The 26,132-nt window shown below is 46.2% G+C and overlaps 1 protein-coding gene across 1 annotated transcript in view; it reads left to right on the forward strand.

Annotated features, from left to right (window-relative positions):
* The first annotated feature begins 573 nt into the window (after nt 1-573).
* LOC137571095 (vomeronasal type-2 receptor 26-like) overlaps nt 574-26,132 on the forward strand; it is a 46,689-nt gene continuing 21,130 nt past the window's right edge. The window contains exons 1-2 of the mRNA XM_068279776.1: nt 574-702; nt 8,021-8,764. Of these exons, the coding sequence (XP_068135877.1) occupies nt 574-702; nt 8,021-8,764 (873 nt within the window). The remainder of the gene's footprint in view (nt 703-8,020; nt 8,765-26,132) is intronic.

Raw genomic sequence — 26,132 nt, forward strand, 5'->3', positions numbered from 1 at the left:
GACACTTCCTCCCGGTCCGCATTGACCGCCAAGCGAATATGACTGCATTTGCTATGTAAATTGTCAACAAACGTTGATAGGGTCGAATGTGGCCTCGACCACAGACAAAAAATGTCATCGATGTACCGCCACCATCCTCTGGCGTACATCGTGAACAAGTGGGTCATGGTATACAAAGGCCTCCTCCCAGAGGCCCATAAAAAGATTAGCATAAGAAGGTTCCACGGTCGACCCCATGGCAGTACCACGTCGTTAGATTAATTGGAGCAAAAAAGAAAGGTCCTCAGGCCACCATGATTATACCAATATACAAAAAGATTTATTGCAAAATAATTCATACAAAGCACAATCCCCTGGATGTAGCCCATAAATAAGTAACGATCCCTCCCCGAATTTAAAAACCAACAAACCATGCGGAGCATTAGCCAACGGCTTCCGGATATCTTGTCACATGATTCCATTAAGCATGATATGTTTAAATAAATATGGATGGGTCTCACCCGTGGAGAAGTCCCCTCTGCGTGTCATGCAGTGCCGCTCACTCCTCAAGGATGTCTGAGCGTTCCGGAGACCATGCGCATGGTGATGCCGGTATCCCCTCAGGCTGCCGGTATTGATGATTTCGCCTTGTGTTATTTTTCAAACACGCTGGACGCACTCAATGCGCTGGTCCTGTATGCGGGGTTGATTGCGACCGCCAAGGTGACGTCACGCGTCATGCACGCAAACACTCAGCAGGCCAAGGCGAAATCATCAACACCGGCAGCCTGAGGGGATACCGGCATCACCATGCGCATGGTCTCCGGAACGCTCAGACATCCTTGAGGAGTGAGCGGCACTGCATGACACGCTGAGGGGACTTCTCCACGGGTGAGACCCATCCATACTCATATCATATTATATCATATCATGCTTAATGGAATCATGTGACAAGATATCCGGAAGCCGTTGGCTAATATTACTGGAACTTGTAACCTATATATGGACAATCCTATCCTTAGACAAAGGGAGGAAGAGGGGGCCCCCGAAAACATTTTTGAGATATGATGGCAGAATGAAAGGTGTATGTATGCGCGGGCGACTGTGTTGGTGTGTATAATCTTATAGGCCTGGGCCAGTGATTGACATGCTGATCTAGTTGCGGGCACTGCATCACTCATGCATAACCTCTGCTCCGCATGGTTTGTTGGTTTTTAAATTTGGGGAGGGATCGTTACTTATTTATGGGCTACATCCAGGGGATTGTGCCTTGTATGAATTATTTTGCAATAAATCTTTTTGTGTATTGGTATAATCATGGTGGCCTGAGGACCTTTCTTTTTTGCTCCAATTAATCTGATTCCAGTACTTAGGTTGGCCCCACCCTATATTGTTCAGGGATATTAACCAATTTATGAAGCACCATTGCTCTCTCATTTATTATAGTACCACGTCGTTGTTGAAAAAATCGGGGACTCCCAGATGCCACCATAAACCCCCCCAGGGAGTCATCGCCCCCACCTCCCCCTGGGTGGGGAAGGGCCCATTGTCCATGGATTGGACAAGGGCTCCGGGGGGGGGAGGGGAAGGCTTGGCCGCAACTCCCACCCCCCCCGGAGCCCCTCCATACCATGTACCATGTGAGCTGGAATAGCTCAGGGTGCAAAACCCTAGTGTGCTGGGGCTCCACATTCTGGCCATCCCAGGCTGCATGGGGGACAAGGGGTTACAGAGGCTCGGGAGGGGGGACCCTACGCCATTTTTTTTTCAGATTTCCCCCACACAGCACATAAAAAATAAAAATAAAAAAGGTCACAAATGTGAAAAAAGTTAAACACCTTTTCATAATCCAGATCCATTGAGGACGCCATCCACGCCCTCCCGTTCATTCCGCCATGGCTCCCGCAGTAATAATGGCCCCGGTCGGGTCCCGACCCCTCTGAACGGGTCGGGTTCTCATTCCCCCCTCAATATGGCCGCCACAGATTGCCGCGGCTGCGCAGTCCGCATAGACGCGATTGCGGCTGCGCAGCTCTGGGACCTCCTCCCGATGCGTCCGATGTATGCACGCATATTGATGATGTGGCAGGAGGAGGGCCTAGAGCTGCACAGCCGCAATCGCGCCTATGCGGACTGCACAGCAGCAGCAATCTGTGGCGGCCATATTGAGGGGGGAATGAGAACCCGACCCATTTGGAGGGGTCGGGACCCGACCGGGGCCGGTATTACTGCGGGAGCCATGGCGGAATGAACGGGAGGGCGTGGATGGCATCCTCCATGGATCTGGATTATGAAAAGGTATTTAACTTTTTTCACATTTGTGGCCTCGGAAGTCCATTAAATATTGTTTCCTGCAATGCCCCTACAATGCTAGAAAATTTGCCACTGTTGAGCCATTGCCCTTTGAAATGGTGTGAGATTTTGGAAAGTGAAATAGGAGGCCCAATGAAAGCCTATGGGGGATTTAACCACTTTTGCACCCCTGTAACTCTGGTTTGCAGAGATATAGGGAACCCAACATTGGAGTACAAGTATAAGAATATGCCTTCTACCTGCATGAGACATGTCGTGAGATTCAGACGTTGCTAACGGCCATGGCTGCGACTTATGTACGTTAGAATCGCCACCATTACCATTGCCAAAATAAACAGGTTTTTGTGACCCTAGGCTATGACCTCTTTGGCCTAGGAGCCCCAAACTCTCCAATCCTGAGCCCCCTAAAAGTCCCTACAATGCTAGAAAATTTGCCACTGCTGAGCCATTGTCCTTTGAAAATATTTGAGATTTTTGAAAGGGAAATAGGGAGCCCAATGAAAGCAAATGGCAAAATTCAGCACTTTTGCAGTGCATCCCTATAATTCTGGTTGGTTATCATCACCCGTCAACTTTAGCAGTTAATAGCAAAGGCCCCTTACATCCTACAACACCAAATTTGCAGCATATGTTAAAAAGATAGCGGGAAACAATATTTAAAGGACTTCCGAGGCCACAAATATGAAAAAAGTTAAATACTTTTTCATAATCCAGATCCATGGAGGACGCCATCCGCGCCCTCCCATTCATTCCGCCATGGCACCCGCAGTAATACAGGCCCCGGTCGGGTCCTAACCCCTCCAAATGGGGTGGGTTCTCATTCCCCCCTCAATATGGCCGCCACAGATTGCCGCGGCTGCGCAGTCCGCATAGACGCGATTGCGGCTGCGCAGCTCTAGGGCCTCCTCCCGCCGCATCATCAATATGCGTGCATACATCGGACGCATCGGGAGGAGGCCCTAGAGCTGCACAGCCGCAATTGCGTCTATGCGGACTGCGCAGCTGCGGCAATCTGTGGCGGCCATATTGAGGGGGGAATGAGAACCCGCCCCGTTTGGAGGGGTCGGGGCCTGACCGGGGTCTGTATTACTGCAGGTGCCATGACGGAATGAACGGGAGGGCACAGATGGTGTCCTCCATGGATCTAGATTATAAAATGGTATTTACCTTTTTTCATACTTGTGGCCTCGTAAGTCCTTTAAAAAAAAAATATATTTTTTAATTATTTTTATGTGCTGAGTGTGGGAAATCTGAAAAAAAAAATGATGTGGGGTCCCCCTCCCGAGCCTCTGTAACCCCTTGTCCCCCATGCAGGCTGGGATAGCCAGAATGCGGAGCCCCGGCCGACTGGGGCTTCGCACCCTGAGCTATACCAGCCCGCATGGTCCATGGTATGGGGGGCTCTGGGGGGGAGGGGTGGCCAAGCCTTCCCCTCCCCCCCCCCCCAAGCCCTTGTCCAATCCATGGACAAGGGGCTCTTCCCCACCTCCGGTGCCCCAGGAGGAGGTGGGGGCGACGACTCCCTGGGGGGGGTTCATGTTGGCATCTGTGAGTCACCTTTAAAAAGGGGACCCCAGATGCCCACCCCCTCCCAGGAGAAATGAGTATAGAGGTACAAAGTACCCCTTACCCATTTCCACAAAGGTCTAACTGAAATAAAAACACAACCACGAAAAAAGTCCTTTAATTTTCTTAATTAACCAGAAATACTTACCTGTACCTTTAAAAAAATTTCCCACGCCAATATCCTCGGTAAACGATCCAACAAATTACAGTATCCTCTTATGTTGCGATCTTCAATTAAGTTGATTGAAGATCTCCGAAGCCCTCCACATAGCAGAGAATGCGTCCTTTCGTACACATAGCTGCCGGCTCCTGCTGTCTCTCCCCACCTGCCTGCCTGCACCTGTCAACCCCCACCTAGGCTGGCACCCAATGCACCCATGGGTGCACTGGGTGCCAGCCTAGGTGGGGGTTGACAGGTGCAGGCAGGTGGGTGGGGAGAGACAGCAGGAGCTAGCAGCTATGCGTCCGAAAGGACGCATTCTCTGCTATACTAACAGCTCATGAATGAGCCGGATCTTTTTTAATGAATCGGTTCTTTTTTAATGAATTGACTCTTATTTAAAATCGATTTTCTCAAAAACTATAAGGTCTTTTTTGAAAAAAATGTTTTCCTCTTGTGCCCACTGTTCTTCTTAACATTCCCAGTAAATTTGGTCTTGCTAGCTTTTAAAGGGTCTTTGCTATTAACCGTTAAAGTCGGCGGGGGTAAATTTTCCCACGGTCAGAAGGAGAATTTACATTGAAACTTTAAAATTGATTTTCTCAAAAACTATAAGGTCTTTTTGAAATGTTTTTTTCCTTTTGTTCCCACCGTTCTTCTTAACATTTCCTGCAAGTGTTTGGTGTTTCTAGCTTTTAAAAGGGCTTTGCTATTAACTGCTAAAGACGGCGGGCGTATAATTTTCCCACGGTCAGAAGGAGTTATTTTAAAATGATTTTCTCAAAAACGATAAGGTCTTTTTAAAAAAAAAATTCCCCTCTTGTAGTCACTGAAAGAGCTCAGGTGTTAGATGCCTTGAAACATCTTTTCCATCACTTTTCTGGCCAGCATAAATGTTTCTAGTTTTCAAAGTTCACCTCCCCATTGAAGTCTATTGCGGTTTGCGACAGTTCTCGCGAACCAAACTTTCACGGTAGGTTCGCAAACCTAAAATCGGAGGTTCGGGCCATCTCTACTGTTGGGCTGATACCACCTATATTTAACCCAAAACATAATTGCTGCATAATTTTATGGAGGTGTCTCCCCACACAATTAATTAGTGCTTATCTTTAAAAAAACAAACAAAAAAAACCATGATGCTACATGCATAATTTACCCTAAAAACCGCTTTGGAAGCAATTTGAATCCAATCGGATATCCCGGATACTGGGTTCAGATATCCAATTCTATTCGGGTACCAGAATGTTCAGATTCGGATATCCGATTTGGATCCGGATATCTGGGTATCCGAATCCAAATTCAATTCAGATTTTAAAAAGGGGTGTCCGAGCAGCACCCCTGCTTATCATTTACATGTTTTGGGCTTCCCTTCACGCCCAGTTTATTATGATATTGTTATCCACCCGTGCCTATTTTTCCTTGCACCTCTACTTCATGCAATATATACCACAGGAAGCAGCAAACATTAGTATGGACATATTACATGACACTAACATTCATAGGTTGGGGTTCGATAGCCAACGTTCCCAAACTTTGAGTATTTGTCTGGGCAACTCCGATTTTGGAACTCCGATTTTGGTACACAAGTTTTTTACAAGGCAGAGAGCGATTGATTTTACTTTTCCAGTCATTGACTGCGGGAACAATTCTGTGACGACCATCTGAAGGCGACACATTGCTTGGCCACAAACAGGGTTTCCACAAGGAGTAAGAAGGCAACAACTTTTCCCCAGAAGTCTGCTACTGGAGGACATTGCCATAACAAGTTAATAAAGGAAGGGTTGGGGGCATTACATTTAGGGCATTGGTTAGGAGTGGAGGGGGAGACATGGGGAGGGGTTGAATAGCATTGGTGGATGGTATGTAGTTGGGTTAAACATTCCCTCATGCAGGGTGAGACTTGGCGTGAGATAGGCAAACATTCCTCCCATTCCTCTTCATCTATAGTTGATCCCAGTTGCGTCCACTTAGACATAAAGGTTTGCGGGGATGGGTTCAGACATATGTTCAATTAGTAGAGGGTTCCCATATTGGGCTTGATTCACAAAAGACTGATAGCACGGCCAGTTTCACGCAAATTTTCTTTTCGCGTGAAACAATAATGTTTTTGTGCACAGACGTGAATTTTTCCACGCAAACAATATCGATTTCAGGCAAAAATTAGTGTTAGCTTGCAAAAACGTTATCGTTTTGCGCAAGAAAATTTGATCGCGCGCAACGCGACAATTTGCACGAAAACGGCCGTGCTATCAGTTAGCACTCTTTTGTGAATCAAGCCCATTGTGTTTCACCATCCCATCTTTTAAAAGTTCAAGAACTGGGGAGGTACCAGAGTGTGGGAAGCCTTGAGGAAACTGAACTATCAGGGTGTGTTGTAGTTGAAGGTACATATATGGATAGATATTAGGCAGTGTTATTTTGTGTCTGAAGAGTAATGAAGGGGACTAGTTTAGTGGCATCAGTGAGAGCCGTCATTCAGCTCTTCCCCGCGCTGAACTGAGCGGCGCCCACCTAATATGTACTCCCCAAAGAGTGGCGTTTTGCAGCTTTACAGAGTTCCGGGAACAATGGATTCTGCCATAGAGGAGTAAAATGGCAGTGCTGCACCGCCTAAGCCCGGAAGTCTTTATAATACCTGGTATCTGAGTTTGGCTCTAGATTTGTGCTATAGTATAGATACAACCACAGACCTGAGATTCTTAAGACACTGGGATATATACTGGTGAGTTGTGTACAATGTGAAGGACTTTCTTCCCTTTATATTTTAGTTGTTTTTTTTTACTAAGTTTTCCATTTGAGGGACCTTGGCCCAAAGCTGCACAGCCTGCAGCCAGAACCCTGTTATTTTCTAGAAAGTGACCACACCAGGATTATGTGGCAATACTCTATGAGAAGGTCTTTGTAACAGCCGACCTTCTCTTTAGTAGTAGAGCACTACTGCCTTTGCCAACAGCCCGACAATGGCTGCAAATCACTAAGGACCTGTTTCCACTTGTGCCGCAAACGTCAGTGAGACGCGCGGCGGCACTTCCAGGTGTGCGCGATCGCAGGCGAATCCCAGAAGTTGTGCTATGCACGGTTATGGGATTCGCAGCCTTTCGCATGAAAACTGTGAGCAGTTTCGGCCGAATCGCTAGCGCAAGTGATTCGGCCGGCGGGCACCATAGTTTCCTATGGCAGATTTTCCCCGTGCGATTTGTGTGCGGGGAAACTCTGCGGATTCGGAGCGGAAACCACTCCAGTGGAAACGGGCCCTAAATGTATTTCTGTAAAGCCACTGCGGGTGAGCTACATGCTCAGTGCACCAATGTTTTTGGCTTGCTGAATTACAATTGCCAGTTCCATTTTGGGTTACAACCATTTAGTGAATCATCCTCTATTGTCTAATGCTGGGCATACACGGTCAGCTTGTTCCTTATCAATCGAGCCGCTGATAGCTCGATTGATAATATCCGACGTGTCCCATCACCGAGGGGATCAATTCCGCGCTCAATACCCGCGGGCGGACAATAGCGGCGAATCGAGTGGAAGATAAGAAGCGCCGGTGGGGACAAGCGGGAATCGTTCCAGGTGCACGCGCGGACGAGCGCGGACGAGCGGGGATGAGGCGGGAGTCGATCCGGCGGCTAATTGGCCACTGGATCGACCCGTGTATGCCCAGCAAATATTCAGCAAACTGCTCAATAAAAAAATATTCTGAAAAAAGGTGTTTTTTTTGCTGTTGTTCTTAATGTCTGCATTCTAACTTGTATTTGATCAATAGGACTGAGTCCACCTTAAAACCCTTGGCACCAGAACTTTCTGTTATGCAGCCCCAATCCTTTGGAATGCATTGCCACACCATTCAAGTTCAAACTGAAAAGTCACCTGACTATTTCCTCTGTAACACAGTCCATTTTGCAACTATAGATCTGAGACTTATCTATTAATGAGCTTTGAGTCCTATGAAAGAAAAGTGTTTTATAAATGGTGTTTTGCATCTTTGTTTTATTTTCTATACAGATCAGTTATGGACCAAAAGATTCTTCCTGTAGCGAACAAAGAAAGTTCCCCTCATCATACCACATGTTTCCCGGTGGGAAGAGTGAGTCCAGAGCTGTTGTCCAGATTCTGAGGCACTTTGGCTGGACCTGGGTGGGAATTGTGTCTGCAGATGATGAGAGCAGCGAGAGGTCCAGCATGGAGCTCCAGGAAGCCATCACACAAAATGGAATCTGCATAGAATTCAAACTTACCCTATTCCACAAGATACTTACATGGGGAAGAAGTTTCAGGGGCACCCTAGCTCATTCCAGTTGTCGGGTGGTTATCTTTGCTGGTAATTTTGAGGACCCTAATTTGCTGAGCACTCTGATAGATATAAAAAACTACAGGAAAGTTTTCATTTTTCCTCTCAACCTCCCACACTACTTCCATCCCCTGGCTTCTTTTACGCTAAATGGATCTTTGCTGTTGAGCTTGCACAAAGTGGAGATTCCAGGCTTGAAAGACTTCCTGCTAAGTGCCAGCCCTCAGAAGTACCCAGACGTGCCTTTTCTGGAAAGTGTTTGGAAGGACACATTTGACTGCTGGCTAGGAGTCTGCAATGGGTCCGAAAGCTTCAGAACCTTGGAGAAGTCACGGTATGATGCGGAGGATTTCCGAATAGCATTCCAGGTGTATGCGGCAGTCCATGCTCTGGCACACGCCCTGAATGATATGTATTCCCATAGATCGAGAGACTCAACATCACAGGCAACCTGGAAGGTAATATACATCTTATATTTAATGCTCTACCAGGTGAGCGAGCCAGACCCTTATCATCCACAGCAGTCAGAAAACCACATTCTGAAACATTTCATGCTATTCATGAATGCTATTCTTTCCTCTATTATTTAAATATTGGAATACTATGGGCACCTACATGTCCTAGTGCTGGCCAATAAGCAGTTATAAACAGAATACCAAAGCAGCTCGGAGTGACCCAAAACCACTAGTAAAGTAAAGGGGACTAAACAAGACTGAAAAGTCCTCCTACTAAATAGCAATACTCAGTGTAATTTTCCCTCTTAAAACGGAAGGTATTTGCAATAATTCCGTTTTAAGTGAGTGACCGTGGTTACCCACAATGCACCACTGCTGAATGTGCAAATTATCTCTCTATGCCCCTGAAGCCAGGCTAGCATCCAGAACCGCTGGTCTATAGCAAGCCTACAGCTTCTTTGGTATTCTATTGTAAAGGTGAAAGTCATATCCCATAGAACCACATCAATCCCTGCCATGCACTGAGGAGCAGTGCTGCTCGGATACCCCTTTTCAAAATCCGGATCCGATTCGGATCCAGATACCCAGATATCCGATCCGGGTTGGATATCCGAGTTCAAAATTTTCTGATCCAAATCCGAATTGGATATCCGAGCCCAGTATCCCGGGTATCTGGGAAAATTCGGATATCCGGATAGGAAAAACAGAAGTGGCCTTTAAATTGCTTTAAAAAATTTTTTTTAGGGTATATGAGGCATGTAGCATCATTATTATGTAAAGGGGAACACTAATTGATGATGTGGGGACTTAACCCCCCCCCCCAAAAAAAAAAGGCTGTTCCAGACAGCGGTTGTGCAGCGGCCCACGTTGTGTCCAAAGTTCAACCGCACAACTGGGACATGACAGTTTTCAGCCAAGACACCTCCAAAAAATTACGCAGCAATTGTGTTTTGGGTTAAATATAGGTGGTATCAGTGGCCTGTGGTACCCTGGCCTGGCGGTAGGAGCTGCACAGGCAGCAGGAGCAGGGCAATGCAGCAGCAGCAGGTGTAATGTTTGCCAGGAGCATGCCGGACGTGGCACATTGCAATTGGCACTTAGCATGTGTCACGTGGCACTTGCCACATGTCACGTGTCACTTGGCAGGTGTCACGTTTCACGTGGTACTTGGCACGTGTCAAGGGGCACTTGCCACCTATGACGTGGCACTTGCTACGTGTCACATGGCACTTGCCAAGTGTCACATGCCACTTGCCACTTGTCACTTGTCACGTTTCCCGTGGAACTTGCCACGTGTCACGTGGCACTTGGCAAGTGGCATGTGAAACGTGGCAAGTGCCCCGTGGCAAGTGCCAGGTGACACGTGGCAAGTGAAACGTGACACGTGCCAAGTGACACGTGACACGTGCCAAGTGCCGAGTGACAGTCAGACAGCAGAGGAGAAGAGACTAGTGCACACTAACTGTCACACTGCCACTGCTCACAGCATAGCAGTTCTGTACAAACCTAACACAGTAGTACTACTACTCTAACAACTACTAGCAATGACTGCAGTACTACAGTACTAACTACACAATAACACAGTAATTCTATCCCCTAATCCCGAACCTAACCTATACCTAAGGCTAATAGCTGGCCAGCAGGCAGCAGCTGGCCTGGTCTGTGCACAGCACCCACATAGGCACATAGCAGCTGCCTGCAGCACACGCTCTGGCTGTCACACAAATGACATCAAGCTAATTAATGATTTAACAATAGTATAGTGATAGTAGTGAAGGGGTTAATCACTGAACAGCTTATCACTGTGTACAGCCCTTGCTACTAGGCCCAGCAGCACTGGAGCACACACTCTGACTGTCACACTATGACATCAATCAAGCTAATTAATGTTTAACAATAGTGTTGTAATGAATAGCGGAGATGCCGCCGCGCGGACAAGCGGCAAGGCGGCTGTCTCCGCGTTCAGGCCGGCGACCGTTTCCATGCAGCAACATGTCTCTAGTTTGCCTGGTCCTTCTAGTGCACACAGATGGAGAGATACGCGCGCGCGCCAGGCGACAGGACCTTTATGCCAGCAGAAGGGGAATCAGCTGATCAGGCCGATCAGCTGATCCCAGCTGGACTCCGGATTGGCTGAATGGCTGGGGCGGCGCTGCGGAGCGCTGTAACTATATATAGGACTTGTTTGTCAGTTGCTGGTTGTCTGCCGTTGCGAATACTCACGTGTGAGCACTCAGACCTCAGTCAGATCCTACAGTGTGTTAGAACCAGTTGGAACTGGGAATTCACACTTAGCCAGATTCCGCTTTAGGAGATTACTGTGTTATTACTGTGTTATACTTCAGACTAGTTCCTGGGTGTTGAGACCAAGGACCTCACACCTAAGTCTAGGATATTACTGTGTTATACTTCAGACTAGTTCCAGGGTGTTGAGACCAAGGACCTCACACCTAAGTCTAGGATATTACTGTGTTATACTTCAGACTAGTTCCCAGGTGTTGAGACCAAGGACCTCACACCCAGACTAGGATTGTGCTATATTGTTATCTGTTATGATCTCTGGCTTTGCTGACCTCTCTCCTGCTTTCTGATTCGGTACCTCGCATATCTGTCTACCTGTTGCCAACCTTGCCTGTACCCTGACACCGAATCAGTCTCCTGTCTTTGTACCTTATCTGCTCGTGTGTTGCCGACCTGGCTTGTATGACCCTTCTGGCTGCCACCCGTCCCTTGGGTGAACAGCCATTCTGTCCTCCTTGTGACACCAACCCTGTAGGTGTCCATTTGCTGTAGACTGCCTGCTCCTCAGGAAGTCCTTCTCACTGTGCAGTCAGGGGACTTTACCCATTGGAGTCCGCTGGCTGCAATACAGTCTATTCCCGATCCATCAGGGAACCCCTGGCTGCAGTACACTCTCCCTCTCCTCCTCTTAGGGAGGTTAGTGTCTACACAGTCAGAGGTCGCCTGCACCTCAGGTGTTCACTGGCTGCAGCTCAGTTCAATTCCCAGCTCTTCAGGGAATCATTGGCTGCAGTAGTGTCTGTATCTCCCACTCCTCGGGAGATAACCTTTCTTACTGTTGCACCAAACACTCACATTACATTAGGTGTCTTGTGTCAAGCTATACTTGTATTATTGGTGATTCTGCAGATCACCATATAATCAGGTATAACATCTGTATTATTGGTGATACTGCAGATCATCAATAATCAGATACACTCTGTGTGCTGACACCAATCATTACAAGTGTAGTGATAGTAGTGAAGGGGTTAATCACTGAACAGCTTTAGGTTTATTACTATGTACAGCCCTTGCTAGGCCACCAGCACTGGAGCATGTCTCTCAGTGAGCATTCAGCAAGCTAAGACGATATGTCTCATCATGGCAGCCCTCCTTATTATACAGGGGGGCTGGCCAGTGTTCCTTTCTGTGATTGGGTGCCAGGGTTTAGGCTGGGAGGCCTCTGATTGGCTCAATGAGGTCAGGTGGGGCTGGCCAGGGTTCCCCTCTGTGATTGGTTGCTAGGGCTTCTGCCACCTCACTGCATATAGGAGTTATTTGGTGGGGAAATCACTGATTCACAGCCAACACTGTTACAACAAGGTGAAGGCACTAAGCAAGTTACACCACCTCATACGTCTGAGTTAGGTGGCGATAGTATGGATGTAACATGTGAGGAGGGGGATGGTGAAGTACCTGATGTTGGTGCAGTTTTGGAGGTGTCTGAGGAAAGCGAAGCTGGGCAGGAGGATTATGATGACGATTATACGGATGCCACGTATGTTTCCAATAGAGTGGATGACCAGGGGGACAGTTCAGAGGGGGAGGCAAAGAGGAGTAGGAGGAGACGAGTCCATGAAAGAAGCAGAGGGAGCTCGTCCTCAGAAACAGCTGGGGGCAGTGTCTGGCGCCATGTATCACCAGCTATGGACAGCCAGCCAACATGCCCTTCAACGTCAGCTGCTGATGCCACCATAGTGCCATCACCCCAGGAGGGCTCAGCGGTTTGGAAATTTTTTAACGTGTGTGCCTCAGATCAGAGCAAAGCCATCTGTTGTCTCTGCCTCCAAAAATTGACCAAAACCAAACAGTACCAAGCGCTAGGCCATATTATGGATTGTGTTAACCCTAAAAAAGGGGAGCCTCACAGTGGTAATTATATCCACAATACACCAAAAAATCCACTGAAGTCTCACAATAACAATCTCAATTTATTAATAAATGCATACAAAACCTCCAAAAATTGAGCCGTGGAAAGGCCAACTCTCACGTAGGGACAAGTGCCTTATGAAGGCACATGGAGAAAAGGCATAAACAGCAATGGAAAGAACACCTGAGGAAAAGCAGCACCCAAAAGACAAGCCACCCTCCTCCTCCTCGTCCTCCTTCAGGTGCAGCATCTTCAGCCACTTTCTCCCTTGCACCTTCACAGCCACCCTCCTCCACACCGCCTCTGCCCTTGAGCGGTTCCTGCTTCTCTGTCCACAGCAGCCAGGTGTCCGTGAAGGAAGTCTTTGAGCGTAGGAAGCCAATTTCTGCCAGTCACCCTCTTTCCCGGCGTCTCACAGCTGGCGTGGTGGAACTATCAGCTTGCCAGCTATAGCATACAAACTGGTGGAGTCTGAGGCTTTCCGTAAATTTGGGACACCACAGTGGAAGATACCAGGCTGCAACTATTTTTCTAAAAAGGCCATACCCAAACTGTACCGTGCAGTTGAGAGGCAAGTGGTGTCATCTCTGGCGAAGAGCGTTGGGTCAAGGGTCCACCTGACCATGGAGGCTTGGTCTGCCAAGCACAGGCAGGGCCGCTACATTATGTACACAGCCCAATGGGTCAACTTGGTGAACGATGGCAAGCAGGGAGTATGTGGCTGCGCAGCGGACCAACTTGTGACACCTCCACGGCTTGCAGGCAGGCCTCCTGACACCACCTCTCCTTCTCCTCCTGCTACATCCTCTTCGCTATCATCATCCTCCTCCTCCTTGCCTGAGTTGCAGTTCAACTCTAGTGGTGCTGCCATCTCCTCTCCAGCTACACAGCCCCATCTCCCCAGAGCCTACGCTGCATTCCAGGTACGACAGTGTCACGCCATCTTAGACATGTCTTGCCTCAAAGCGGAGAGTCACACTGGACCAGCTCTCCTGGCTGCTCTTAACAAAGAGGTGGAGCAATGGCTGACCCGCACCAGCTGGAGATCGGAAACGTGGTGTGTGACAACAGCAGCAATCTCCTTTCCGCTTTGAATTTTGGAAAGCTGACACATGTACCCTGCATAGCACATGTGCTGAATCTGGTCGTTCAAAGATTTGTGTCAAAGTACCCAGGCTTATAGGACGTCCTGAAGCAGCCCAGGAAGTTGTGTGGGTATTTTAGGCGGTCTTACACAGCCATGGCACGCTTTGCGGACATTCAGTAGAGAAACAACTTGCCGGTGAGACGCTTGATATGCGATAGCCCGACTCGCTGGAATTCGACCCTGCTCATGTTCTCTCGCCTGCTAGACCAGGAGAAAGCCGTCAACCAGTACCTGTACAATTACAGAAGAAGGACACAATCTGGGAAGATGGGGATGTTGTGGCCCAACAACTGGACACTGATGCAAAATGCATGCAGGATCATGTGGCCATTTGAGGAGGTGACCAACCTGGTGAGTCACGCTGAAGGCACCATCAGCGGCTTGATCACCTACGCTTACTTCCTGGAGCGTGCCATGCGTAGAGTGGCGGATCAAGCTGTGGAGTAGTGTGAAGAAGAACAGTTACGGCAGGAGGAGTCGTGGGAGCAATTTTCATCCGAACCAGATGTTTCCTCAACACCTGCGGCAGCACAGAGGGGGAGGAGGAGGAAGAAGAGGAGTCGTGTGGGGAAGAAGAGGAGTCAGACTCGGATGATGAGGAAGGTGTTTCTGTGGAGGAGGAAGAGGCGGCGGCAGAAGAACAACCGCAGCAGCCATCACAGGGGGCTTGTGCTGCTCCACGTTCCCGTGGTATTGTTCGTGATTGGGGGGAGGAAGAGAACTTACGTAACATCATCACTCAGGAAGAACAAGAGGAGATGGATAGTACGTCTGGATCCAACTTTGTGCAGATGGCCTCCTTCATGTTGTCCAGCCTGTTGAGGGACCCCCGTATAAAAAAACTTAAGGGGAATGACCTGTACTGGGTGGCCACGCTACTAGACCCTCGGTACAGGCACAAAGTGGCAGACCTGTTACCAACTCAACAGAAGGTGGAAAGGATGCAGCATTTGCAGAACACGCTGGCAATGATGCTTTACAATGCGTTTAAGGGTGATGTGACAGCAGAAAGCAATAAAAATACCACTGCCAGTAATCCTCCTTCTCCCATGTCCACCCAGGCAAGGACAGGACGCTCCATCGATCTCATGGTAATGTCGGACATGCGGACATTCTTTAGTCCAACGCCTCGCCGTAGCCCTTCGGGATCCACCCTCCACCAACGCCTGGACCGGCAGGTATCCGACTACCTGGCCTTAACTGTGGATGTAGACACTGCGAGCAGCGACAATGAACCCTTGGACTACTGGGTGTGCAGACTTGACCTGTGGCCTGAGCTGTCCGAATTTGCCATCCAACTTCTCTCTTGCCCTGCCGCAAGCGTCCTGTCAGAAAGGACCTTCAGTGCAGCTGGAGGCATTGTCACTGAGAAGAGAAGTCGCCTAAGTCACAAAAGTGTTCAGTACCTGACCTTTATCAAAATGAATGAGGCCTGGATCCCGGAGGGATACTGCCTGCCCCAAGAGTAAGTCAGTCCTCACACACAGCATCTCTGCCTGCAGGCTGCTTGCCTTCTCCGCCACCACCAACAGGTTCCAGGACTCCAGGCGGATTCCTGAATTTTTAAGGCCGCTGCTAGCAGCGCCCGCTATAGTAATTTTTCTGGTGCGTGTACATGCCTGCCTAATTTTTCTGCCTGCACTGCGGGTGGCTGCAACAACAAAACAAAAGGCATGTACATGTGCCTATTCCCCTTCGTGATCATTACCTTGCCGCGGTGAAGGGGCTTGCGTATCACAATGAAGCAATGACCGCCGAGTGTCTCGGGTGGGGGTGGCACACCAAAGATATTAAGGTTGTTGCTTCATTGTGGTCAGACTAAATTTGATCAGCTGGACATTCACTGTTGTTCTATCATTGAGCTACCACAGCCCGGTGACCATATGGGCTGGAAAACCACCACGGCCTGCACTCTGGCCATGTTGCGCACCAGTCCAGCATGGCCGTCACTATGCAAACATCTGTTTGCGGTGCGTTACAGAGTGAGTTTGGTGTGTCAGTGTGAAGCAGTACCCTAATTACACTCCCTGATTGATGTATACACATGCAAGATGTTTGAAAGTCTTTTAGGCCTGCAATTTAGCATTCACTGTGTTTTCTGCCCTTAAAACGCTGCTTTGCGTCAAATCCAGATTTTTCCTTAGGACTTTTGGCATGTATCCCACTTCGCCACCTGAGGGTCCAGGTGTTAGACCCCTTGAAACATCTTTTCCATCACTTTTCTGGCCAGCATGAGTGTTTCCAGTTTTCCAAGTTCGCCTCCCCATTGAAGTCTATTGCGGTTCGCGAAAGTTCGTGCGACCCGAACCTTCCGCGTAAGTTCGCGAACGGGGTTCACAAACCGAAAATCGGAGGTTTGCGACATCTCTACTAAGGAACGCACGATACCCAGCATGACCGCACAAGGTGCTCGGAAGTGGTTTTTAATTTGCGCTTAGTGAAAATACCACAATGTCCCCTATACTTTCCAAGTAGTTTTGGGTCATCCTGACCTGCTTGGTTGCTGTGTTGTTCTGGTCCAAGCCCCTATTCCATACAGCCATATAAATTCCTGCCATGCACTAAGGAGGAACAAAAGTCTGAAACAGGCTGTCTGCATGAGGGGTTTATGTGGCTGTATACATTTTTTTATATCAATAAGTTTTTATTATTTTGTTGAAGCAGTTATAACAAGGTTATGCAACACATCAATGTCAGTACAGTTGGGTGAACATTGATATATATGTACTAATATTAAGTATATAAGCATATGACATACTTAAATTATGAAATATGGTGAGAAATAATGCAACATAGATATCTGTATAACATTGAAAGGTTTCAAGATCAACATCAATATCAATAATATCAATAATAATATCTAGTATTTCTCTACTTAGGGCATAGTCCTGTTGGGTGTTGTGTTGCCCAAGACTAGCCGCCTCTCTAGGTGTCGAAACACATCATGTCAAGAGAGGGGTTGTCTGTTATAGGGCAATCATAGAGTGGTCTTCATGCCCTGAAATCGAGAGGGGAGGGAGAAATAACAATCAAAACTATCAGAACTATCCAAATGATAACTAATAGCTACCAACTAGTACTAAGTTGAGGAAACTTAGCTACATTAACATCTGCATCTTGGGGGCGATAAGACAATGTTGATTGATCTAAAATAACGATAGGGGAGTTAGTGGTATTGGTGGGTATTTATTTATTGGTGGTTTATTACTGGATTTATTGATGGGGTAACTTTTGCGTCTTGATTATTTATTTATTTATGTTGTTGGAGATCATTTACTCTGCGGGGAAATCTGCTGGCCAGTCAATTGTAAATTCAAGTATAGAGGGAGGCGGCATAAGTAGGGTTTTATGGTCTCTCAAGTTACGTTCCATGCGTAGATTTAAGTCTACTGTGTTTCTCAACTGGTTCAAGAAAGAAATGTCCGTGGTGCCCCAGTTTTGTAGTATGAGGGATCTAGCTGATGCAATGATGTGGGTTATGATTAGTCTGAATCTAGGTGGGTAATTTTCTAGCCCGATGTGGAACAGAGCCAACTCAGCTGGTATCCTTATTGGTTTGGAGAGTCTTTTGCCTATTAATTTAGCTATTGAGTTCCAGAATACTTTAATTTTTGGGCAGTGCCATAAGATGTGGGATAGTGAACCAACGTTACCACATTGCCTCCAACATAGAGCCGAGGCCGAGTTGTCAAATTTAGTTATTTTTTTGTGAGGTATAATACCACTTAAGGAGTATTTTATGTATAGATTCTTTATGATTTGTGCAGGCAGAGAATTTGTAAAGGTTGCGAAATGCTAACGAGATATCAGAGGGGGTAAAAGAGCAGTTGAGATCTTCAGACCATGCACGGGTATATTTATGGAGAAGCGATTGGGTCCTTGCCATTAATGTTTTGTACCACACTGATATTCCTCCTTTAACCTCTTGAGGACCGTGGGCTTAAACCCCCCTAGTGACCAGGCAATTTTGTTCAAAATTGGCCACTGCAGCTTTAAGGCCAAGCTGCAGGACCGCACAACACAGCACACAAATGATTCCCCCCCCCCCCCCCCTTTTGTCCCCACCAATAGAGCTCTCTATTGGTGGGGTCTGATCGCCCCTGCAGTGTTTGGTTTTTTTATATAAATATTTATGTTATTTTTTTTAATTAAATTTCTGTATTTTTTAATGTATTTTATTCCCTCCATCCCTCCCACCCCCCAGGCAGCCAATAACGGCGATCGGCTGTCATAGGCTTCAGCCTATGAGAGCCGATCGCTCTCTTGCCCTCCAGGGGGACAGCCGTGTCACACGGCTGTCCCCAGTACAGCGCTGCTGCTGATCGCAGCGCTGTAAAATGCAATTAAGCGGCGGTTTCGCCGTTACAGTCTCCCAAGCGGCAATCGCCGCTCGGAGACTGAAGGCGGAGCTCAGCTCCGCCCACCAAGTAGGAGATGTGTGCGCAGCGTGCGCGCGATCTCCTGCAAATGCAAGCCCCAGGACTTTACGCCAATCGGCGTTAGGCGGTCCTGGGGCTGCCGCCGCGGCCACGCCTATCGGCGTGTAGCCGTTGGCAAGTGGTTAAGAGAAATCGGGAATGAATGAGGGTGTGTATGTGGGGTGGTATAGTGGTGATGAGATTATGACTAAGGCTGAGAAGGTGTTTAACTCTAAGATATTTAAAAATCTCCTTAGGGGATAAGGAGAACTTATCTTTTAGAAATTGAAAATTATGTACAGTTCTGGTGATGGGGCAGACTATATCTGAGATATAGAGGATACCTTTGTCATACCATGTCTTAAGGTCTAGATCTGGGGTGCTACACGGTAAAGAGTTCAAGGGAAGTTTTAGTGGTCTAGTTGGGTTATCGTTATTATTTTTTGTTAGGTAGTGGGCCCAAGCCGAGTTTGTTGCCTGTATTGTTGGGAATTCTGATTTATATTTAGATAAGCCTAATAATGCCAGAGCCAGGTATTGTACAGGGGAATACGTCTCGATTGAGTTTTCAATCTGGCACCATTTCTTCGGACTGTCTGTTTTCCACCACTCTGAGGCGGTGTCTAGTATACATGCGTAATAATATGATTTGATACATGGGACCCCTACCCCTCCAAATTCCTTCAATATGGATAGGTTATGATAAGCAATTCTGTGTCTTTTTTTATTACAAATGTAGTTTGCAATAATTCTTTGTACTTGGTTGAAGAAAGTATTCGGCAGTGGAATCTGCAGTGTGCGAAATAGATACATCAATTTCGGAAGGGATTTCATTTGGAATGCTGCTATCTTGCCCACCCAAGAGAGCTCGAATTTGGCTAAGGCTTCCAATTCCCTTGTTAGATTTTTTAATAGAGGAACATAGTTTAGTTCATAGATTTTCTTAGATGAAGAGGGGATGTTGACTCCCAAGTATGGAATGTGGGTCTTTGCCCAATGAAATGGGTAGGAATTTGATATCTGTTTCCTGAGAAGTGGAGGGGTGTTGATCCCTAGCATCAATGATTTACTCTCGTTCACTTTGTAGCATGATACCTCTGAATATTCTCGGAGTGTCTTAGTTATATGCATAAGTGAGTTTAAAGGGTTCTCAACAGTGATCAACACATGGTCCGCAAAAAGACCTATTTTGTGTGATACACCTTTTATTGTTATTCCATTGATGTCTTTGTTGCTTCTGATGGTTTCCGCTAGAGCTTCTATAACTAAGGTGAATATCAGGGGGGAAAGAGGGCACCCCTGTCTTGTGCTGTTAGTGATATAGAATTTATGCGAGTAAAAGCCTGCAACATTTACTATTGCTGATGGAGTGGAGTATAGTGACAATATTGCAGAGTATATAGGACCCTCAAACCCAAATCTATGTAGTATCTCCCCAAGAAATCCCCAGTGAACTCTGTCGAAGGCCTTCTCGGCATCAAGAGCTAGAAACAGGGAAGGCCTTCGACAGAGCTCCGTAAACCTAAGAAGGTTCAGGACCCTGCGAGTGCCATCCGTGGCTTGTCTATGTTTCGTGAACCCCACTTGATCCCAGTTTATTAATGAGGGTAGAATGTGGAGGAGTCTAGTGGCTATAATTTTTGCAAATAGCTTGGTGTCCGAGTTTAAAAGTGAAATTGGAGGGAGTTGGAAGTTGGAGGGAGTGTCCGTGGCTTTGCCCGGTTTTGGGATAACGGATATGATTGCTTGCGTGAACTGTTCCTGCATAGAGCCTTTTTTGATGAAATGGTTGAATAATGTTGCTAGTTTGGGGGCAAGGGAGGTGCCATAGTACTTATAATATTCGTTTGTGAAGCCATCAGGGCCTGGTGATTTATTACTCTTGAGGGTTTTTATATTGTTAAGAATCTCCTGAGGACAGATTGGGGCGTTATGCGTAGTTAACTGTTTAGGGGTGAGGGACGGGAGTTTAATTTGATCTAAGAATTGTTTAATCTTTTCAGGAGCAGGTTGAGTGGTGCTAGGGTCGTCTTTTAAGTTGTATAGAGTTTTATAGTAGTCACAGAAAGCATTAGCTATGTCTTTTGGGTTATAAAGGGTAGATTTGGTAACTGAATGGACTAATTTGGGGATTCTAGTCTTTGCTTGTATATGTTTGAGTTTTCTAGCTAGACATTTTCCTGCTTTATTACTACTGGAGTAGTGTAAAAGCTTCATTTTATAGATTTGGTGGTCCATGTCTGCGCATAGGAGTAATCTTAGTTCATGTCTTAGCGAGGATAGTTCCTTGTTAGCTATATCGCAGGCCTTGGCTTTATTTTGCGTTTCTAAGGTTCTAATCTTGAGTAATATGGAATCTATTTGCTTTGTTCGCGCGTGCTCCTAGTTGGATTAAGAAATCTCTAACAAATGCTTTATGGGCATTCCACAGACACTCTGTGCCAACTTCAGAGCTTGAGTTAAGATCAAAGTAGTCATCGTTTTTTTGCAAAATATGTGTTCGGTTGGTAGTGGAGTTTAGTAGGGAGTTATTTAGCCTCCATAAGGGGCGGTCTGGTCTGGTCCCTGATACCTTGATTGTTAATGTTATAGAAGCATGATCAGACCAGGAAATGGTGTTTATCTTTGCCTCAGAGATTTTTTGAAGTGTTAGCTTGTCAATACGTGAGTATGATTTGTGAACTTGCTAGAAGAATGAAAAATCTTTTTCTTCTGCATGCAATGATCTCCATGGGTCATATAGATTTTCTGAGGCAAGGATTTTAGCAATGGAGTTTTTGCGTTTGGAGTCTAGACATGATGTGTCTAACTTTGAGTCCACAATAGCATTATAATCTCCTCCTGCAATTAATGCTCCTTTTTTAATATCTTGGATTTTGTTAAATAGAGATCGAAGGAAGTTGAGTTGACCTGAATTAGGGGCATATAGGTTGACTAAAGTGAAAAGTTCACTGATCAGGAAGCAGACCAAAACCAGATAACAACCTTGAGGGACTCTTATTACCTTGTGGATTTCCGTTTGGATACAATCGTGGAAAGCTATAAGTACTCCCCTCTTCTTTTTTCTGCAATTTGCATAGAAAATTTTAGAAAATGAAGGATGGGAGCACTTAGGAGCCCTCCCCTCAGCGAAATGCGTCTCCTGTGCAAATAGTACATTCGCTTTATTGTCTAGCGTCTCCTTCCATAGAGATCTCCTTTTATATGGAGAGTTTAACCCATGTGCGTTTACAGATAGAAGCTTAAGGTCTATAGTCATAATTCAACAGTATACCAGCTTGGTTATGAATAAAATCACCAATATTCATCCACATACGATCAGCATTGTAGAAAAGTGAGAGAAAAAAAGAAAGTATCCCCTGTAGATGCAGATTCTTCATGCTTATATACAATAAAAAGGTAACTACATGAAGGTAAACAAGAAAAAACCTGTATAGAAACTTTAACATGTCCTATAAAAGGTAAATGAAGGTGACTTCACTTAAAGCCAGTTCAGGTTGTGGAGGCATGAGCAAGTGGCCCTGACAGAGTCAGAGCTAAGCTCAGTTGAAGTGATAGGTGGGTCCACCAAGTAGTAGGATTTTAAAGGCAGTCTGGGCTCTTCAGCTCAGTATGCTGGTGACGTTTAGATTGCCGTGGAATAGCATAGTTATTTATTTGGCGGAGTTGGTAGGGGTAACGGTACGCCTTTCTGTAGGAGGTTCCAAACACGTAGTAAACGTTCTCCATCCTCAGCAGATTGGATGACATAAGATTTCCCATTTTTAGAAAGGATTACCTTAGTCGGGAATCCCCACTTGTATATGATGTGATTCTCACGTAGGATCTTAGTAACAGGACTCAGTAATTTGCGCAAAGCCAGTGTAGCTTGGGAAAGGTCGGAGAAAATTTGAATTTTGTCAAAGGGCTCTGGGAGTTTTCCCTTGTTTCTTAGGTAGTGCATTAGTTCCTCTTTGACGTGATAAAATTGAAAGCATATGATTACATCTCTAGGAATCGAGTCAGGGAGATGTTTAGGTTTCGGTAGCCTGTGGGCTCTGGCTATGATCAATTCCACGTCAGAGAACCGTGGTAGTGTAGCTTTTAATAAGGAGAAAATCTCCTCTCCTATCCCCCTCAGCTTTATGTTGCATCTTCTGTTCCTGTCTTCAAGATCAGTGGCTTTTGCTTTGAGCCATGCTAGATCATTGGAATGATTTTCTACAGTGTCAATCATGTTGTTGTGGCCCTCTGTTAGTGCAGAGACTCTGTCTTCTGGAAGAGATATCCTATCGCCTAATGAGTCTATTGAGAATTGCAGCTGGCGTGTAGCAGTAAGCATTTCTGACATAAAAGCTGTTTTAAATGTCATAAACATGTCTTTGATGAAGGCCTGTGAGGCTGTCTGATCTGTTGCTGGATAAGTTTCTAATGAGGTGAAGTTAGAGGGGGAGGAGGGAGAGCTGAAGAGCGGAGCTGCAGCGCTATGCGTCCATCCAGCTAGATGCGCAGGACACGCCCCCTCTGGCTGTATACATTTTATAAGCTGTAGGTTTGCTATACATCAGTGGTTCTGGATGTAAGCCTGACTTCGGGGGCATAAAGAGATAATTTGAATATTAAATAGCAGTGCATTGTGGGAGCCCACAGTTGCTCACTCAAATACCTTCTGTTTGAGAAAGGCAAATTACACTAAGTAATACCCAGATTGCTTTCCACTAAGAAAGTATAAATTGCTAAAAGAGACTAAAAAGCCCTTTATTAAAAAGCAATGCTAAATGTAAGCTTGTAAACGAGAAGGTGTAAAGTGATCTGCATATTCGGGAGTGATGCATCAATGTATAAGCTATAGGCTTGCTATACCACGTACGTACAAAAAGGACGCCCGGACAAAAAGGGCGCGGGGTGTAAACGCTAATTAATAATTAACCACTTTCCCCCCGCCCGTACGAATTTCTCCGTCCCTTTTTCCATCCTTTAACCCCCAGGGACGGAGAAATCCGTACTTTGCGCACTCCCGCCGCTGTCCGCGCTCCCGCTCATAAACACGTCGCCCGCCGCTAGTAAACACGCCGCCGCCCGCTCGCCCGGAGATCAATGAATGGGAAAATCCATTCCCGTTTGTTGATCTAAGCCCCGCAATGATCCGCTGCTCTCCGATGGGCAGCGCGATCATTGTGATCTTACCCAGCCTCCAAGTACTTCCTCCAAGCTTCCGGAAGGACGCTTGGAGATCGCATTGAAACAAAAAGTTACTGTGGCCATCTTGTGGCCAAATAGTAAACTACACCCTACACATTTTTCACATACAAATAAATTACTTTTACACAAAAAATTAACTCATTACCTCCCACACTCCCAATTTTTTTTATTTTTAAAAAAAAAAATTAAAAAATGTACAATAAAAAAAATACATAAATAGTTACCTTAGGGACTGAACTTTTTAAATATTTATGTCAGGAGGGTACAACACTGTTACTTTATAAACTATGGGCTTGTAATTAGGGATGGACGCAAAACTGAAAAAAATGCACCTTTATTTCCAAATAAAATATTGGTGCCAAACATTGTGATAGGGACAATTTTATAACAGTTTTATTACCGGGACAAAAGGGCAAATACATTTCATGGGTTTTAATTACAGTAGCATGCATTAATTAAAAACTATAATGGCCGAAAACTGAAAAATAATTATTTTTTTCCCAGATTTTTCCTATTTTCCCATTAAAACACATTTAGAATAAAATAATTCTTGGCATAATGTCCCACCTAAAGAAAGCCTAATTAGTGGTGGAAAAAACAAGATATAGATCGTTTAATTGTGATAAGTAATGATAAAGTTATAGACGAATGAATGAAAGGAGCGCTGAAAGGTGAAAATTGCTCTGGTGGTCAGGGGGTAAAACCCCTCAGTGGTGAAGTGGTTAATCATTAATAGCGTTTATAAAAATAGTGTGCTATATTTCGTTTACAAATAATGTTTAACAAAATTATAAATCACTAAATAATGTTTATGAAATCGGCAATTGTGAAAACGTTAATCTTCCCTGTTTCAAAAGTTAAACTTATAATTATGTTTATTGAAAAAACAATAATATGTGTTTAATTGTTATAATTGTATATTATTGTGAATAACCTTCATTTATGATTTGTTCTTATGATAAAATCTGAAAATATTCTTTATAACGATGATATAAATACAACTACATTTGTAATAAGTGTTGTAAAACATTAGTAAGTATTACTAAAATTTTACTAAAACTATACCTAACCCTACTCTCACACAGAACCCTCCCTGTACCTATCCCTAACCCCTAGACCCCCCTGGTGGTGCCTAACCCTAACCACCCCCCTGGTGGTGCCTAAACCTAAGACCCCCCTGGTGGTGCCTAACCCTAAGACCCCCCTGGTGGTGCCTAAACCTAAGACCCCCCTGGTGGTGCCTAAACCTAAGACCCCCATGGTGGTGCCTAACTCTAAGACTCCCCTGGTGGTGCCTAAACCTAAGACCCCCCTGGTGGTGCCTAAACCTAAGACCCCTATGGTGGTGCCTAACTCTAAGACTCCCCTGGTGGTGCCTAACCCTAAGACCCCCCTGGTGGTGCCTAACCCTAAGACCCCACTGGTGGTGCCTAAACCTAAGACCCCCCTGGTGGTGCCTAACCCTAAGACCCCCCTGGTGGTGCCTAAACCTAAGACCCCCCTGGTGGTGCCTAAACCTAAGACCCCCCCTGGTGGTGCCTAACCCTAAGACCCCCCTGGTGGTGCCTAAACCTAAGACCCCCCCTGGTGGTGCCTAAACCTAAGACCCCCCTGGTGGTGCCTAACCCTAAGACCCCCCTGGTGGTGCCTAACCCTAAGACCCCCCCTGGTGGTGCCTAACCCTAAGACCCCCCTGGTGGTGCCTAAACCTAAGACCCCCCTGGTGGTGCCTAACCCTAAGACCCCCCTGGTGGTGCCTAACCCTAAGACCCCACTGGTGGTGCCTAACCCTAAGACCCCCCTGGTGGTGCCTAACCCTAAGACCCCCCTGGTGGTGCCTAACCCTAAGACCCCCCCTGGTGGTGCCTAACCCTAAGACCCCCCTGGTGGTGCCTAAACCTAAGACCCCCCTGGTGGTGCCTAACCCTAAGACCCCCCTGGTGTTGCCTAAACCTAAGACCCCCCTGGTGGTGCCTAAACCTAAGACCCCCCTGGTGGTGCCTAACCCTAAGACCCCCCTGGTGTTGCCTAAACCTAAGACCCCCCTGGTGGTGCCTAAACCTAAGACCCCCCTGGTGGTGCCTAACCCTAAGACCCCCCTGGTGGTGCCTAACCCTAACCATCCCCCTTACTGATCGCTTTATTATGTGGATAATAATATTTTACTAATTGTGGCTACAAAAAATATATTGCAATTTACGTTACGTTCTGATCGCTTTATTTTGTGAATAATAATGTTTTACAAACAGTAAGGGTTAAAACTTTAAATAATGTTTTAATTAGTTAAATAAGATAAATATGTTTAGTATTTTATAAACGTTATTCGGCACGGGTGCATTTTATAAACTTAAATCACCACAAGTTCAGTTATAAATCATTAAAAATCTCCAGGCGCCGTTTGTAAACTTTATTTAGCTCCAGCGCCCTTTTTTCCTGCTCTGCGCCCATTAAACGTTATTTATTATGAGAGTGAAT

This window comes from Hyperolius riggenbachi, chromosome 4 (genome assembly GCF_040937935.1).
Source record: "Hyperolius riggenbachi isolate aHypRig1 chromosome 4, aHypRig1.pri, whole genome shotgun sequence".
Taxonomy (NCBI): domain Eukaryota; kingdom Metazoa; phylum Chordata; class Amphibia; order Anura; family Hyperoliidae; genus Hyperolius; species Hyperolius riggenbachi.